Below are 16,679 nucleotides of genomic sequence, written 5' to 3'. Positions count from 1 at the left end.
GCACTGCCCATCAGCAGAGCAAATTCCTGCTCATGAGGAACACACTTTTCCTGCCTGTTCCTGACCTCAATGAGAATTTTATTTTTTATTTTGGAGAGGAAGGGAGAGGGAAATAGAAACATCAATAATTGGTTGGCTGCCTCTTGCACTCCCCACACTGGGGACTGAACCTGCAAACCCGAGCACGCAACACTGGGCATGTGCCCTGACCAGGAATTGAACCATGACCTCCTGGTTCATAGGTCAACGCTCAACCACTAAGCATGCCAACCGGGCAAACAATAGGAATTTTAGATCCAATGGTCTCCAAAAGCCCCTCTAAAACCATAGTATTGACAGTCCGACAATTTCTACAAGCTTTACCTAAAGCCACATCTGCTGGCAGGACCCACCTGACAGTTCCTCAGTCCTTATATGCCAACACCAAGAACAATAATTTTTGTGGAAACTAAAACTATTTCCAAAAAAAAAAGTTAAAAATTAAAGGTTTTCTACATACTGAGGGCCCAAAAGTAGTAAAGGGTCTGATTTCTGTAAAGACTGGGGAGGAATGGTTGCAGATGAATCCTCATCGAATTTAGCCTCTCATTCCCATGCACAGTAGTATAGGAAGTGAGATCACAGCCCATGGTGGATCATTAAGAGACAGCCCAAGTGGGAACAAACATACCTGGATGAAGAAGTGGAGTCTCATAGGGGCTGGACCCTAGACCTTAACTCCTGGTTAGTCTACCCATCAATGACTTAACCTCGGCCCTATACTGAAGTCAATAAAACCTGGCCAGTCCCAGCCAGCATGGCTCACTAGTTGAGCATCAACCTAGGCTCAATCCCCAGTGGGGGGCATGCAAAAGGCAGCCTATCAATGATTTCATTATTTTCTCTCATCATTGATGTTTCTCTCCCTCCTTCTCTGAAATCAGTATTTAAAAAAACACAAAAACTGGCCAGGCCCAGCATGTGATAGGATAAAAAGCTAAAAAGACTGAACTAAATCAAAGGAGACCAGCAGATCTATAGTATACCTCTCCCCACCCACAACCTACCCTCCTTTCTTACTTAGCCTGTTCCAATCCCAATCCTAATTCAAAAAAGCCAGGAAACGCAATAAAGAATTAAAATAATAGAAAGAAAAGCCAGGCACCTAGTGCTTTAAGATTTTTTTCAATAATAATGAGCTTGCCCTAACCAGTTTGGCTCGTGGATAGAGCGTTGGCCTGCGGACTGAAGGGTACCAGGTTCAATTCTGGTAAGGGCATGTACCTTGGTTACAGGCACCTCCCCAGTGGGAGGTGTGTAGGAGGCAGCTGATCTATGTTTCTCCCTTATCGATGTTTCTAACACTCTCTCCCTCTCCCTTCCTTTCTGTGGAAAATCAATAAAATATAAATATATATAATTTCAAATGAACTGGCAGCAGAACCAGCTCCTCAGAACCAACATCCTCTGCTATTTTTGTTGATATTCATTCTCCTAGAAAGGTCCCCACAATGGATCTACCCACTAATCAGATTACCTTTTATCTAAGGGCTAGCCAATACCACTGAAGCCCATTAAAGGACATTAAGAACGTAATACCAACAATCCCAGTCAGTATTCAAGTTTTCACAAGGATCTTCAACCTTTACCCCTAGGAGCAGGGACCAAGAAAACCACAACCCCAGAACCCTACTAGGTGAGGCAGAAACTTCTGAGATCCAGATCAGGCCATTCAAACCAATCATTTGAGAGATCAAACAGCCTGGCCATACCAAGGAGAGAACTGCTATAATCTTGGCTCTAAGTTTCTCACATGTACCAAGGCCAATTAGCCAATTCAGATCATTGCCTGGAAGCTCAGCCACTCAGCCTACTCTTGGTTTTTGAGCACCCCGCCCAGTAGGGAGGGTAAAGCCAGAGCTTGTCTGGTCAGGGGAGACCTCAGGATGAACCAATCAGCTCTTTAGAAAACACCTACAGCATACAGCATACTTGACAATCGCAAAAGAGGAAAGCACTTTCCCACTAGGGCTCCCAGGCACTTTTTGCTGCTGGCTCTAATTTCCAGTTCTATGTAACTGAAATGCATGCTCAACAACTGATTGGCAGGTACAGCCGTTTTCTCAACTCAATTTGAGAATGGGGGGGGGGGGGGGGACAGAGGGGAGAGTCAGGAAAGGCATTCAAGTTTGAGGGGCACTGTTCTGAGATTTCAAGTTCATTGGCTCCACCCTTTCCCCATCTCCACCACCACCATCACCTCATACAAGCCTAAAATCTTATAATAGCAATGACCTCAGCCTTCTGGGTACAAGGATTGTGAGATCCAAGTAGACCACTGCCTCCCTTTATCCAAGCCCCATCTTTAGGAAAACTAGGGGTGCACCTTGAAATACAAGGTAATGCCTCTAAACTTCCTTTCCCAGCTAACCTGTCCCCTTCTTACCACCTCCTTTCATTCTCAAACAGAATAAAACAGGGCAGAGAAAACTTACTGTGCTTAGCAGTTATCTTGCAGAAAGTTTGCAGCCTTGAGCTCAGCATAGCCTAGATAACCACTGGACATCTGGTGCTGGGAGGAACCAAGGATGGACCAGACCCTTACATCAGCAGAACGGTTTGAAGCCAGCATCTATCTATATATATCTATATACTAATATATAAAAGCCTAAGTGACCAAAGGACTGGTCACTATGATGCAAACTGATCACCAGGGGGCAGATACTCAATGCAGGAGCTGCCCCCTGGTCAGTGTGTTCCCACAGCCAACCTCCCAAGGTCTCTCCCACCCCCACGCGATGGCCCTGACTGCCTGATCACTGGCCAGGCTGAAGGACCCCACCTGTGCACGAATTTGTGCACTGGGCCTCTAGAGTAATAAAACCCTGCCTCCCCCTTCAGTCACTGCTGATTCCTTTTTTGGACTCAGCCCACCTGCACCCAGGTGCCTGAAATAAAAGTTCCTTTGATACATTATGACCAACCTCATGTCATAAATGTGCATGACCCTGGCCCACTCTGAACCTTTCACAAACCTCTCCCCTCAAATTTACAGTTCGCTCACATTAAAAAAAAATAAAAAAAGGTCTAAGCAAATAAACATTTGAGTTTGATCCCTTCGGAAAAATGGTTTCAGATTGAAAATGAAGTCAGAACACTAGGGCTCAATGGTGGCTCTATCACTCTGATTCTCAGTCACATGACCCATACTTTTTCTGTCTACAGTGAGGCCACAGAACCCCTGTAGTGAGTAGGTGCTCATTCTCCTTTGTGCAAAAGACCTGACTGCACTACCTCCCATCTAAATGACTGGGAATGACTGGTCACTATGACACACTGACCACCAGGGGGCAGACGCTCAATGCAGGAGCTGCCCCCTGGTGGTCAGTGCCCTCCCACAGGGGGAGCTCTTGCTCAGCCACAAGCCAAGCTGATGGCTGCCAGTACAGTGGTGATGGCAGGTCCCGCCTCCTCAGCAGCGCTAAGGATGTCCAACTGCAGCTTAGGCCTAATCCCCCCTGGGAAGCAGACCTAAGCCAACAGGTGGTCATCCCCCGAGGGGTCCCAGACTGCGAGAAGGCACAGGCCAGGCTGAGGGACACCTCCTCCGCCCCGAGTGCACAAATTTTTGTGCACCGGGCCTCTAGTCATGGTCATATTTGAATACTGCCCCTAAAGGCAATTCTGATTTGAGCCCCACACTTTAAAAAGTGTAAAAAGAGCCAAGAGTCTTTAAAGAGGGTAAGGTTGCTGTAAATAGTAAATTCACTAAGACCAGCATGTAAATAAATGTGCTAAAAGTTTGTTCAGAGAGTTGGGCATGTTTGGGGCAACACTCATGACATCACGTGTTCATTTACCCCATTCAGACACCTGACTTTGTGATGAGTTTAATCTCTACTTTTAAGGAGACCACTTAACGTTTTCTCCCCAGGACCAAGTATCAAACACTTTATTCCAGTTCCCGCTGGGCATGATTATCTGAAAGAGGGAAACACCCCACATTCCTGACCTGGACATCAATCCTAAAAGAGAGGGTAGAGGAAGAAAATTTAACTAAAATGGTTTTTAATGGGAACCAGATATATGGTTACAATTACATAGTCCGACACAAAAAACCCATGGGTGGGTCAGGAGTTGGAAAGTTACAAAACAACAAGGGTCACACTTGGGTATAGAAGAAAAGCTGTTCCAGAACTTCAGGAGGCAGGCTAATATGGCCTCTCCCTGCGATCCTGTCTGTGATCACCCCTGCAAGAAAGAGTATCCATTAAGGTCTGAGTTACCAACCTCTCATCCCAACCCCAAAATCCTAGCCCAAGAAATGTCTCATCTCTCTAAGTATTGAGTATACAGATTAGTTTCCAGAGATAATTTTCATCCCCTCCTTCCTTCCCTACTATGGTTACAATCTGTTGAACAATCTCACCCTCAAAACGGAACAACTTTCTGAACAAAACCTTGCAATCCCGCTCTAGCTTGTTTGGCTCAGTGGCTAGAGCAGGGGTGGGCAAACTTTTTGACTCGAGGGCCACAATGGGTTCTTAAACTGGACCGGAGGGCCGGAACAAAAGCATGGATGGAGTGTTTGTGTGAACTAATATAAATTCAAAGTAAACATCATTACATAAAAGGGTACGGTCTTTTTTTTTTAGTTTTATTCATTTCAAACGGGCCGAATCCGGACCACGGGCCGTAGTTTGCTCACGGCTAGGCTAGAGCATATGCCTGCGGACTGAAGGGTCCCAGGTTTGATTCCAGTCAAGGGCACATGCCTGGGTTGCAGGCTCAATCCCCAGTTGGGGGCGTGTAGGAGGCAGCCGATCAATGATGTTTCTCTCTCTCTCTCTCCCTTCTGCTCTGAAATCAATAAAAATATATTTAAAAAAAACAAAAACCTTTTAATCCCATGACCTGTTCAATTAGTTTTATTTCAATTTAGACTTACCTGGAGTCCATCTTGCCAGGGCCAAAACCACCTCTGTCCCCACCACCCCGGCCCCCTCGGAAGCCCCCACGGTCCCCGCCTCGGCCTCGGTAGCCGCCCCGATCATAGCCTCCTCTGCCTCCACGACGATCATCTCCATAGCTACCCCCTAGGACAAAAGAAATATGATATATCATATCCCAAAATCCCCCCTAACTTCCCTGCTTAACACATTGTATGCGGGAAACGTGTTTACACGTTTTATGTATTTATACGTTCTACCAGTGTAGTAGAGAGCGGGACACGTATTTATATGTTTTTTTATAGACTAGCAGTAGAATGCAGGTAACGTATAAATACGTAAACTAAAGTTATCGTAATTTTACTGAGCGTTGTTGCCATTTGCGCAAAAAATTAGCAAAAATGGCCCGCACCACCTGTTAGCGCGCGATAAAAACTACCCACAAACAATGTGTTAAAATTAAGGGCTTTTTTAAAAATTAAATTTTCATTGTGAAAAGTATTACATATGCCTCCCTTTTTTCCCTTCTAGCCCACCCCCCAAAAAATTAAGGGCTTTTTGGTCCCAAATTCTTGTTACCAGCTCTGCCTTTTCCTTACCCATATGAGAGCCTCCTGGTCCCCCTCCTGGGCCATCTGGTTTAGGGGCCTTACACTGGTTGCATTCATTCCTCCAAGAGAAGTTCATGTTCTCGCATGTACTGAGGAAAAGGAACAATTAATTTATAGGGATGGAGAGTAGGGCAAGACATAGAATTAGAAATAGACTCAGATTCCAGTGACTTTACAGAAAGAAAATTGAACCCTGAGGACTCAAAAAAGGTAAAAGGCTTGCTTCTCAGACACAGGAACAAAAACTGCAAATTAGTGAACCCAGTCCAATACCTTTCCCACTACAGTTACCTTACCTAGGAGGTAAGCTCTTGGCCGTCTGTCCCTATCACTGCAGCCCTGACTTTACTAGTTTGGAAAACACACAACTCTACCGTAACATCAAAGGGCACACATGTAAGACAGCAAAAAGTTTCACTCACGGATTAGGACACTTCCAGTCCCCAGCTCGCTGCTGTCCTCCGCCGCCGCCACCTCCACTTGGGAATCCTCCTCGGCCACCGCCACCACTGCCACCACCTCCATAGCCTCCACGGCCCATGGGTCCTAGTGTAGATCCAAATATGGGTCTGGCCCCCTTCCATGTTTAGTTAATCTAACCTTTTCTATGCAAGCCCTCACGATGCTCTCCCCTCTTCCCATCGCCTCTTTACACTAACATCAGGAAATAACTCCTCACCTCCTCGCCCTCGGCCTCCACGACCATTGCCACCACCTCGATTGAAATCTGCACGCCGAGTAGCAAATGAAACCTTGATAGGATTCCCAGAGAATTCTTTACCTAAAGAAATAAAGGTATAAAGAGGAGGCTTTTGCCTGACCGGTGTGGCTAAGTGGTTGAGCTTCAAACCAACAAACCAGGTCACGGTTCGATTCCCCGGGCAGTGCACATGCCGGGTTGCGGGCTTGATCCCCAATACAGGGTGTGCAGGAAGCAGCCGATCAATGATTTTCTCTCCCTATCACTCTCCCGTTCTCTCCGTAAAATCAATAAAAACATATTCCAAAAAAGGGGGGGGGACGACTTTTTATTAAGACCCGAGTCTAAAACAAGCATGTCAAACTCACGGCCAGTGGGCCGGATGCCTCATTTAACAAGCTTGGAAAAGAACACTAGATACAATCAACAAGGTAAGACTCTGCCTTCCTGAAAAGGCTTATAATCTAAAGAGATATAAGCAAAAATAAAGACTACTTTAAGTCGGAGATAGAGCAAATGTTGAAAGACTCAAAACGTAGTCCGTTTCCCAAGGCTTGCTTGCCCGATCTCCCCACTGACACCAGCCTCCTCATACATACCGTCAAACCAGTCAATAGCTGCTTTAGCAGAAGGTGGGTCATCAAATGATACTGTTGCCTCTCCCTTCAGCTTGCCCGTTTCCCTGTCTGTGTACAGATTAATCATGGGCTGTCCTGTTTTCTTATTTGTCTGAAAAAGGCAACATGAGATAACATCAGGCTTACAGGACATAATAGTTCTACCACCCTTCTAACTTCCTCCTCTAGAACCTGAGGTTCATTGTAACCATACTTCAGCTCCTCTCTTCCCAGTTACTAGTTTCCATCTCACATGTAACTTGAGTGAAAATCAATGGCTCCCACTGTCTCTCAAATCATATCCAATATAATAAAAGCTTAATATGCCAAGTGTCCAGTCTTCCATTCATCCAAAGCATAATATGCTAAAGATATGCTAAGGCTGCTCAACTGCTTGCTATGACATGCACTGACCACCAGGGGGCAGACGCTCTAACAAGTAGATGAGCTTGCTGCTAGGGTCCAGCTGATTCGACTGAGGGAGACCTGTTGGACATGCCCTGGAGCCCTCCCTCGATCCCTTCCCAGCTGGCCAACCTGTGTCTCTCCCCATCCCCAACCGTGCACCAGTGGGGTCCCTCGGTCTGGCCTGTGCTCTCTCGCAATCTGGGACCCCTCGGGGGATGTTGGAGAGCTGGTTTCGGCCCAATCCCACAGGCCAGGCTGAGGGACCCCACTGGTGCATGAATTTGAACACAGGGCCTCTAGTTAAATTTGTAGCTTACAAATTCAAAAGTCTAGAATAGTCCTTTTATCAATTGTCTTTGTGTTATTCCTTTTATAAAATATCAACAGCAAATGCTCCTTCCTCATCAAATTAAGTTTATAACCATTAAGACACTTATTTTTACTAATATGTGAAATCCAAAAGTCTGAAACAGATAGAAAGCACCACCCTGATCCACAAGTACCTTAATAATACCAATCTGCTTGAAATAATCAGCCACAGACTCGATTGTAACATTCTCGCCCAGGCCTTGTACGAAGATAGTGTTGTTGTCTGAATTATCCTGTTCTGTTTGTGTAATGCAGAAGAAAACATGAATTAGAAAACAAGCAACGGTAAAATGAGTCAGTGACTCTTCACCTAATACCTGATATTTCAAAGGAAAAAATTCTTAAACAACCAATACAATTTGGTTTACATCAGACAAAAAAAAATTACACCTCTATTTTTTATTATTTGAGTGCCTATGTGGTACCCATTTCACAAATTTAAAATTAGTTCTACTACTATCCTTTCAAATATGCTAATAACCATTACAGAAACCAGGGCTCGAGTTAACTGCCCAAGATCACACAATTAAGTGCACCAATGTTTGTAAAACTCTAATTGAAGATCCCAAGGTAAAAAACCCATTTTACATTAAAATCCAGTACAAGCATCATCAAAACAAAGATACACTAAATGCTTCCCTATATGAGTCTTTTGTGTTCACTAATTTGGTCATGATTCACATCTTAAAAACCTATACTTTAAACCAGCAGTTCAGGTGCATGGACCATACAGATGTATCAGCACTCTTAAGACTAGTTCGAAATGCAAGACTAGTTATTGGGCTCCTCCCAGACCTACTAAATTGCTGGGGGAGTAAACTGTATGTTATTTCTGATACCTTTATTTATAAATCACTATAGCTATACCTAAAGTCCCTCCCTTCCCCTCCGTTTTCCTTCTCTACCCCTGCTCTCTCTCAAATAACATCCAGAAAAGGTCCCAATACCATTTTAGCCACCTGTGGACTCACCGGAGTCATGACGAGATCCTTGGTCCCGAGGGCCTTAAGTAACATGGGGGGAAAGAAAAAACAAGGAAAGAGGAGCGGTTAGTCAACAGGTAGAGACTGACAAAGAAAAAACTTAAAAACAAATCCAAAATCTTGCAAAATATCAGTTAAGTGCTCACAGTCTCACTCCAAACCCCAGAGAAAATCCAAGGCATGGCTGGGGAAGAAGACACAGGCCCCTTAAGATCTGTATGTAACTTGAGTCCCTCCAGGGACAACTCCGCACTTCAGAAAATGCTGCCTCCCCCAGCTCAGGCTGGGAAATGTCCTCAGCACAGATTGGGGGGAGGTGGGGGGCCAAAGGGAAACTCATTTAAGTTAACAAACCAACTCATAATTTGGCCCTATTCTCTCACCCCAGAGAGAAATGGGCTCACCACCAGCAATGTGATATGCATCCATCCAGTTTCTCCATACTTTTTAACACCAAAGACACTTATTCCTTGTGGAACAATTTTTAATTTTTTCTTTAGAAACCATTCTTAAAACCATGCTGTTTCCCCAAAACCACGTATGAAAATTTAAAAAATTAAAAACATATATAATAGCTTTATTTCCATAATGCAGCCTATTTTTTTCCAGAGACCATCTTTGACCAAAGTTTCTCTGAATTCACCATATACACACACTGTACCCACATTCAATGACACCAAAATCATGAACCCGGGCCTTTGGTTTTAAATGGTGAGACAAATCAAGAAACCTTTTGTGAACCAAACCAGAAAAGTTCCAGCTTACTGGCAGACTTCTCAAATTTGCCATTTTTCATGAATTCAGTTTGTGCTGTTTAAGACCTGGTTATTTCCCATGAGCCACACATGCTCCCAACCTTTCTTGTGGTCCACACCTTCCTTTCCACAGCTAGTTTCTATTTGCCCATCAGAGTTGTTTAAATACATATATGTAGAACTGAATTGACACCATTCAGTATTTATTATATAAATACTGCATATACCAACTTCACCATTCTCAGGGCAGTATTTCACATCCCTCTTCCAGAATTAAAACACTTAGAGGTTGTTACACTTTTACATACACACACGTATACATACATACATACATACATACACCCTAAACACACTGATCAAAAAGGACCCTAGAGCCAAGTTTGTTCGTGTTCCAGCACACTCTCCAGTTTTTCATAATGCCATGGTCACTAAGCACCAGGTGTGGCAACACTCATTAAACACCTATTGACCTGAGTCAAACCAATTTGGTGCAAGTCGACTGCTGAGTCTTACCCCTGCCTGCCTCGTTAGCACACATCTGGCAGCAGGTGGCATTCTACCCCACCCCTTTCTGGAGGTGGTTCTGGACACTTCAAAACCTTTGACACTTAAAACACGCTAAGACATCTGGCAAATGAACAATCAGACAAAGCATTGCTGGGAGAGTTGGGAATTTTGGAAACTCTGTTCACTTACCACCAAATTTATTGAAGCCACCACGATCACTTCCGCTGGAGAAGACAAGTTAGAAGAAAGGACATGAAGCTTCCAACGGCTACAAACGGGCGTTTTTTTGTGTTTTTTTGTTTTAATATTCCCCAAACAAGAGTATGTGTTTTGGGAAAAAGATACAAGTGGCTACTAAAATACATGCCCCTTCCTGACCACCCCTTGTCTGACCTTTGATCATGTCACACACACGTGTGCAAATTTCTTAGACACAGTTTTTTAAGAATTTTGCTTTAAAAGGTTATAACTATTTCCTCTGGAAAAAAAAATGACCCATTTTCCTTGGTTGGTCTTCCGACGTAGCAGATGTTTTTTCCTCTTGTTGCAAGCAAGTGGTTGACAACCCAGTAGTTGGTTTAAAAACCCTACCCCCAATTTACCCAGAAGACATTTCACACCAGGCTGGGGTAGCCCTGAACACATTTTTGTGGTTTTTGCTTTGAAAGCAGCAAGCAGACCCAACCCCATTCCATAAAAAGTCAAAACCAAAGGCAATTTCCCCTTAAAGCGAGACAAACTTAGCTAACTAAACCCTATCCTAACTACTGAGCCGCTTTTATTTCCCCCAACCACCGGGGTCACCCCTTCTACACTGCGAGAAGAGCGGAGTATTTTGCATTGTCACCTTTCATACCTGTGGCACATAAAATGCAGAGCAAGTTAACAGTCACATAACAGTTGTTTTTTCTTTTTAAAGTTTTGCATTAAACACACGCACACAATAGAGTTTTCCTCATTTCTGTACAGTTTTTGAGATTGCCCCCACCCACCCTCTGAATACTTACCATATTTTCACTTTAAAAACCTCCCTCCCCACCCCCCCCCAAAAAAGGAGTAACACTGATGACAATCCTCCCCTTTTCAAGGGAGACAAGAGTATGGTCCTTCTATTTGCCAACAGATTTGACGCATGCTTTAACATCAAATCGAAGGTTTCACTTCCAATCAACTACAGCGGGAAGGGAAGGTCCAGTTGGACAGGTAACCAGGGGGAGGGGACAGTGAAGCAAATATGTAGGATACAACTGTCCAGTGTGTTTTGTCCAAATGGCCTGCACACTTCAATAACCCCACAAAGCAAGTCAGAAACAAAATCATCACTGTCAGTCAAATTACTGCCAATAAAGCTCATGGAATCAAATGACTACAGAATATGGGAAGAGTAGTCAAATCCTGGAAGCTGAAGTCAGATTCACCGTTAACAACTCCCTTAAAGGACACATGGGAACACAAGTAACAAGTTTCCCTATTACTAGGAGTGGGATCATCGGTTTCCCTTGCAGAGAAAGAAGCCTTTACTTCCATGTTTCCTGCCTAGGATATCAATGACTCCAATCCATACACACCCATGTATTTTTCCTTTTCCTTTTCCTTTGGAAATGTGTCAATACTCAAAGGTGTGGGTTCAGGCTCCCAAGCTCTCACAAAAATAAAATGTGATGGAGGAATAAAGTCTATGCCCCCCCCATCAAAGCCATGACAAATCCCTGTAATAAGACTAACCATGCTCTAAAGTACTGAATTCATGCAACCCCACATCCCCCGCCAGTGATGTTACTCCCTGGCTCACAAGACACCTACCCCATGCCGCCTCTGCCTCCGCGGCCGCCTCCACGACCTCTGGGTTCATAGCCACCACTGCTGCGGTTGTAACCACCGCCACCGCCCCGGCCTCGTCCCCCACGGTCCTGCTGGCCTCCCCCGTAGCCACCGCCACCACCACCACTTTGGTCCTGATTGCCATAACCGCCGCTGCCACCACTCATGGAGGACTGATCTTGGCCATAGTTACCTGTCAGGAAAAAAAGATACCTTAAGAGGATAAAAAAACACACTGTGAAATGACATAAAACAGTTCAACCAACCAGGGAATAGTGACTAGAAATAAAGACAGCCCGGCCAGTGTAGCTCAGTGGTTGAGTGTCAACCTATGAACCAGGAGGTCACAGTTCAATTCCAGGTCAGGGCACATGCCCAGGTTGCGAGATTAATCCCCAGTTGGGGGTGTGAGGAAGCAGCCAATCAATGATTCTCTCATTGATGTTTCTCTCTCTCCCTCTGAAATCAATAAAAACGTATTTAAAAAAAAAAAAAAAAAAGACAAGACAGTCAAGGAATAAGAAATCAAGACTTTTAAGAACCCTTTTAGGGCAAGGGCCAGGCAGATTATCCATCTTTATAGAAAACAGATGAGACAAAACTGAAGACACCTTCTCACTCACCTCCTCCACCCCCTCCTCCTCCACTGCTACTGTTGTACTGGTTCTGCTGTCCATAGCCCTGAGGAGGATTATAGGAACTTTGCTGCTGTCCATAGCTAGGCTGCTGTCCACCATAGCCAGACTGCTGACCATAGCCCCCACTCGGGGGCTGCCCATAGTTGCTGCTCTGAGAACTGCTACCGTAACTAAGGAAAAGGAAAAAGACAGAATTATACGCCAACATGTCCATTACTTCCTTTCACTTTTGGTACATCCCCATTCTCTAAATCCAACAAAGACACTCCCCATTAGTCCTCATAATTGCTCCTATTGGGGGTCACATCATTCCTCAATTCACCCCTCTCCACAACTCCTTACCTTCCCGACGTGCTGCTAGGAGCGGGCTGCTGGCCATAGCCGGGGTAGGACTGCTGCCCATAAGATGACTGAGAACTCTGGCTACCACCATAGCCACCAGTTGAGCCATAACCCTGGGGAGCTGACTGGGTGCCATAGCCTGCTACAAGGAAAAGAGAAAGGAAGTCACAAAAGCTAAGAGGAAAAAGAAAAGGAAAAGAATGATGGGAAAAAACCTTACATATTACCTAATGCTACCATATTTTAAAAGTCAGCCTCTTAGAAGCTGCTTAGAAATTGTGCAAATCATAGTCAAAAAAAGGTACCCTTCTCCTCTACCCTAAGGCTAATGTTCCAACTTCTACCAACTTCAGAGTTCCAATCCCAAAGCCAGTCTCCAGGACCACCACTAACCACAGCCCGATATCCCTACTCACATCATTTCAACCTGATCATGGGTTTGCACTACAAGTAGGACAACCCATATTATTTATACTTCAGGGAAAAGTTCACCTCTCACTGAAGCATGTGACATTTAATAGTCTAATTTCAAACATCTTCAGGTAAATCATTTTCTCCCCTATAAGTATTAAAAGCCTAAAACTTTCTCCCCTTTAGTGAATACCCCCCCCCCCCCCCACACACACACACATATTTCACTTTCATGCTGAGGGGAAATAGGGAAAAGCGCAGCACAAACAGAAAGTAAAAAAATAAAATAAAAGGAAACAATTACAAACTGATGAGCATTTTCGTTTGAAAGGACTCAGACTCCAAAGAGTTTTAAGGGTTAGATAAGGGAAAAGAAACATGGGACAGTTTCAACATTTCAGCACTGCTCGGGGTTAAGAAAAGCAACATTCAGAAGGAGCCGGAAGAGGACTCACTGTTCTGGGTCTGTCCGTAAGAACCATAGGTGCTCTGGCCATAGCCTGAGGTGTCCCCAGACTGGCTGTAGCCACCGTAACTCTGCTGTCCATAGGGCTGGCTGCTCTGCTGGGAATAGCCCTGCCCAGGCTGGGTGGGGTAGGCCCCATAGCTGGAGAGGGGAAAAGGGGAAAAAAACCAGCAATCAGGAAAACATAGCAACTCCCGCCCTCTGCAAACTTGGGAAGCCCAGAAATGACACTCACCTTTGGGTTGCTTGCTGGGTATAGTCTGCAAAAGAAAAACACAATTACCTCACTTGCAGCCATCCCTAAGAAAGCAGAACCCAATAAAGAAAAAGCAAATTTCTACAGAGACCTTTCTGGATGGAAATCCCAAGAGCTGAACCGCACAAACCTACACCCACCTCCTTCTCACGCCCACCCCAGGAGGGAGGTGTCACCAGGAGTCAAGCTGAGATCTGGGCGATGCGAGAGGCAGGGTTTCAATTACAGCTGCAAGCAGGAGGCAGGGTGGTCGGATGTGGCCGCTCTCAACCAAAGAACAAAACTAAAGAACCAGCTCGTCCCCAAAGGGGCCACCACCCTTTGCACAACCTGAAGACTGGGGAGTGGACTGTTCATTCAAAGCCAGGGACCAGGAGACCTGACCCCACAGGACAGAGACCATCACCCAAGGGCTCGCCTCGGGAGACAACTCCACTGGGCCCGCTCTCTCACCCCCTGCCTTCCCCGGAGCTGAGGGGGGACGCGAGAACCAAAAGTAGAGAAAGCGCTTTTAAAACGCCACCACGAGGGCGCCCCAGCCGGATCAGCCCCGCTCCTCCGCACAGCGCACGCTGCCCCCGCAGGAAGAGGGCAAAGGGACCGGGAGAGGGTGTGGCCTGGGGCGGCCGCTCCTCGGCGTCCCCACCTCAGAGAGGAAATCTGGGCGGGAACACGCTCAGGCCCGGTCCCAACGCCGGAGGACGACCCTCAGGAACCACCGCCACTCGCCAACCGTTAAGCCGGCACGCGGCCCGGGAGCCCGAGCTTCGGCCCCGCGCCGCGTGGCAACCCAAGAGGGAACGGGGTGGTCCCGCCCCTTCCCGAGGGACCCGTGGAGGGTGGAGGACCGAGGTCCATGCGGGACGGGCACCGCGCAGTCTTTAGCCAAGAGAGGGTCTCGCGACAAAAAGGGCCAAAGAGGCGGGAGGGGGCTTCGCGCCGCGAAATGGGGGGGAGGGGCCGGCAGGGCGCGTGCGCGCACCGAGTGCCCGGATGCAGCACTGCGACAAAGCGGCCCGCGCGCAGGGCCGGGAAGCTGGGGACAGGGGCGCCAGGAGCCGAGCGTTTCCATCCGTACCTCACATTTCACCTCACCAAGAATCGTGCCTCCCAACCCTCACCTCAGGGAACAGGACTGCGAATGGGAGACCGCCCGCCCCGCGCCAGGCATCGGAGCAGAGAAACAAGATGGCGACCTCGGCTTCCCCCTCCACCCTTCGATGCTGCTTCCCGCCACAGAGGTACCAGACCCTACACGCGATCACCGCCCCGGTCCCACCGAAAGACAAAAGCCCCGCTGGGAGGGAAGGAGCCCGGGTCGGCGCGCCGCCGCCGCCTCGCGCTCTCACATACCGTTTGAGGCCATGTCGGCGCACGCGCAGTCAGGCCGACACGCCACAAGACTCCCACACCACCGAGCGCCGACGCCGCGAGGACTGAGCGCCCCGCCGCCTGCGTCGAGGTTTATGTACGCCGCCCGCCCACGTACCGCGGGGGACCGTACCAAGTGCGGAAAGCCAAGGGGGGTGTGGCCGGAACCCTCGCGCTCTTCAGAAAGCATGGAGGGCCGAGCAGGCAGAAGGGAAGCACATTAACTAAGAACATACGAGTCTTCAAATAATATATATAATCATGTTTTTTCTAACAAAGAACTCCGATTCGCTCTGGAGGATAGCCCACGATTACCTTCACCCCTGAGAGGCATAATGGTAGAGTCTAATTCCCTGGGGGCGGGGCGAGGGGCCAGGGCTTCCGCCGACTGAGAGTCGGGGCGGAACCGAAATTCCTTCGGCTGGCGCGGTTCGCTGGGCCCCACTTTCACTCAGGAAGGCGAGCTCCTGCGCCCCTTGCTCCCCTGACAGCACACTCCGACCCTCTCCCTGCCTCTCGGTTTTCACTTCACCGTCTTCTATATGTGTATATATATATATATTTTTTTAATTGATTTCAGAGAGGAAGGGAGAGGGAGATAGAAACATCGATGATGAGATGATGAGAGAGAATCGTTGGTCGGCTGCCTCCTGCACGCCCCACACTGGGGATCGAGCCCGCCGCCCCGGCTTGTGCCCCGAGCAGGAATATAACGGCGACCTCGTGGTTCATAGGTCCACACCGGCCAGGCTGATTGACGCTCAAGCATTGGGCCACACTGGCCGGACCACTTCACCGTCTTTAGGGGTTGCGTTTCTTTAGTCCTTACCAGGATTTGTAAGTTGTGCTTTTTAAAAATATTTTTATTTTTTGTAATATATCTTTATTGATTTCAGAGAGGAAGGGAGAGGGGAGAGAGAGAAATATCAATGATGAGAGAGAATCATTGATGGGCTGTCTCCTGCATGTCCCCTATCAGGGATCAAACCTGCAACCCAGGCATGTGCCCTTGCCCGGAATCGAACCCGGGACCCGACGTTCTACCCACTGAGCCAAACCAGCTAGGGCTAAAAATATTTTTATTGATTTTTACAGAGAGAAGAAGGAAGAGGGATAAAGAGAAACATCAATGAGGAGAGAGAATCGTGGATGGGCTGCCTCCTGCAACACCCCCCCCCGCCCCACTGGGGATCTAACCCACAACCTGGGCATGTGCCAGACTGGAATCCAACCGTGACCTCCTGGTTCATGGGTCCACACCGGCCAGGCTGATCATAATTTTTTGACCTGCAAGAAAGCATAGGATTTAGTCACGACCCCTGGATCCTAGTCTGGTCCAGCTCTGATCGCCCACCCAAACCGCCACAGCTTTGCTCCTGACTAGCCTTGGGACCCTTGCACAGAGGTTAGAGTAGGGGTCTCTGTGTACTTCCCTGAAGCCCTACCAAGGAACCAATGGGAAGATCCACAATAACTGACACCTGTATAGGGCTTAA

The 16,679-nt window shown here is 47.1% G+C and overlaps 1 protein-coding gene across 3 annotated transcripts; it reads right to left on the bottom strand.

The window, feature by feature from the left end:
- Positions 1 to 4,030: 4,030 nt before the first annotated feature.
- On the bottom strand, positions 4,031 to 15,259 carry FUS (FUS RNA binding protein). Of its 3 annotated transcripts, none has more exons than XM_036308869.1 (15): positions 15,166 to 15,259; positions 13,792 to 13,816; positions 13,546 to 13,697; positions 12,680 to 12,821; positions 12,323 to 12,507; positions 11,682 to 11,892; positions 10,068 to 10,102; positions 8,605 to 8,637; positions 7,768 to 7,871; positions 6,839 to 6,968; positions 6,219 to 6,320; positions 5,962 to 6,085; positions 5,528 to 5,628; positions 4,928 to 5,075; positions 4,031 to 4,230 (listed from the first exon to the last, which is right to left on the bottom strand). In XM_036308869.1, the coding sequence occupies exons 1-15, from the start codon at positions 15,176 to 15,178 to the stop codon at positions 4,191 to 4,193; spliced, it is 1,545 nt and encodes a 514-aa protein (XP_036164762.1). In that variant the 5' UTR covers positions 15,179 to 15,259; the 3' UTR covers positions 4,031 to 4,190. The 3 variants fall into 3 exon arrangements, with proteins under 3 accessions (XP_036164762.1, XP_036164763.1, XP_036164765.1); XM_036308870.1 differs by having other exon boundaries at positions 12,680 to 12,818; XM_036308872.1 differs by lacking the exons at positions 10,068 to 10,102; positions 11,682 to 11,892.
- Positions 15,260 to 16,679: the final 1,420 nt, after the last annotated feature.

This window comes from Myotis myotis, unplaced genomic scaffold, assembly GCF_014108235.1.
Source record: "Myotis myotis isolate mMyoMyo1 unplaced genomic scaffold, mMyoMyo1.p scaffold_m19_p_5, whole genome shotgun sequence".
In the NCBI taxonomy this organism is placed as follows: Eukaryota; Metazoa; Chordata; class Mammalia; order Chiroptera; family Vespertilionidae; genus Myotis; species Myotis myotis.
This window is presented reverse-complemented; position numbering and strand designations above follow the sequence as displayed.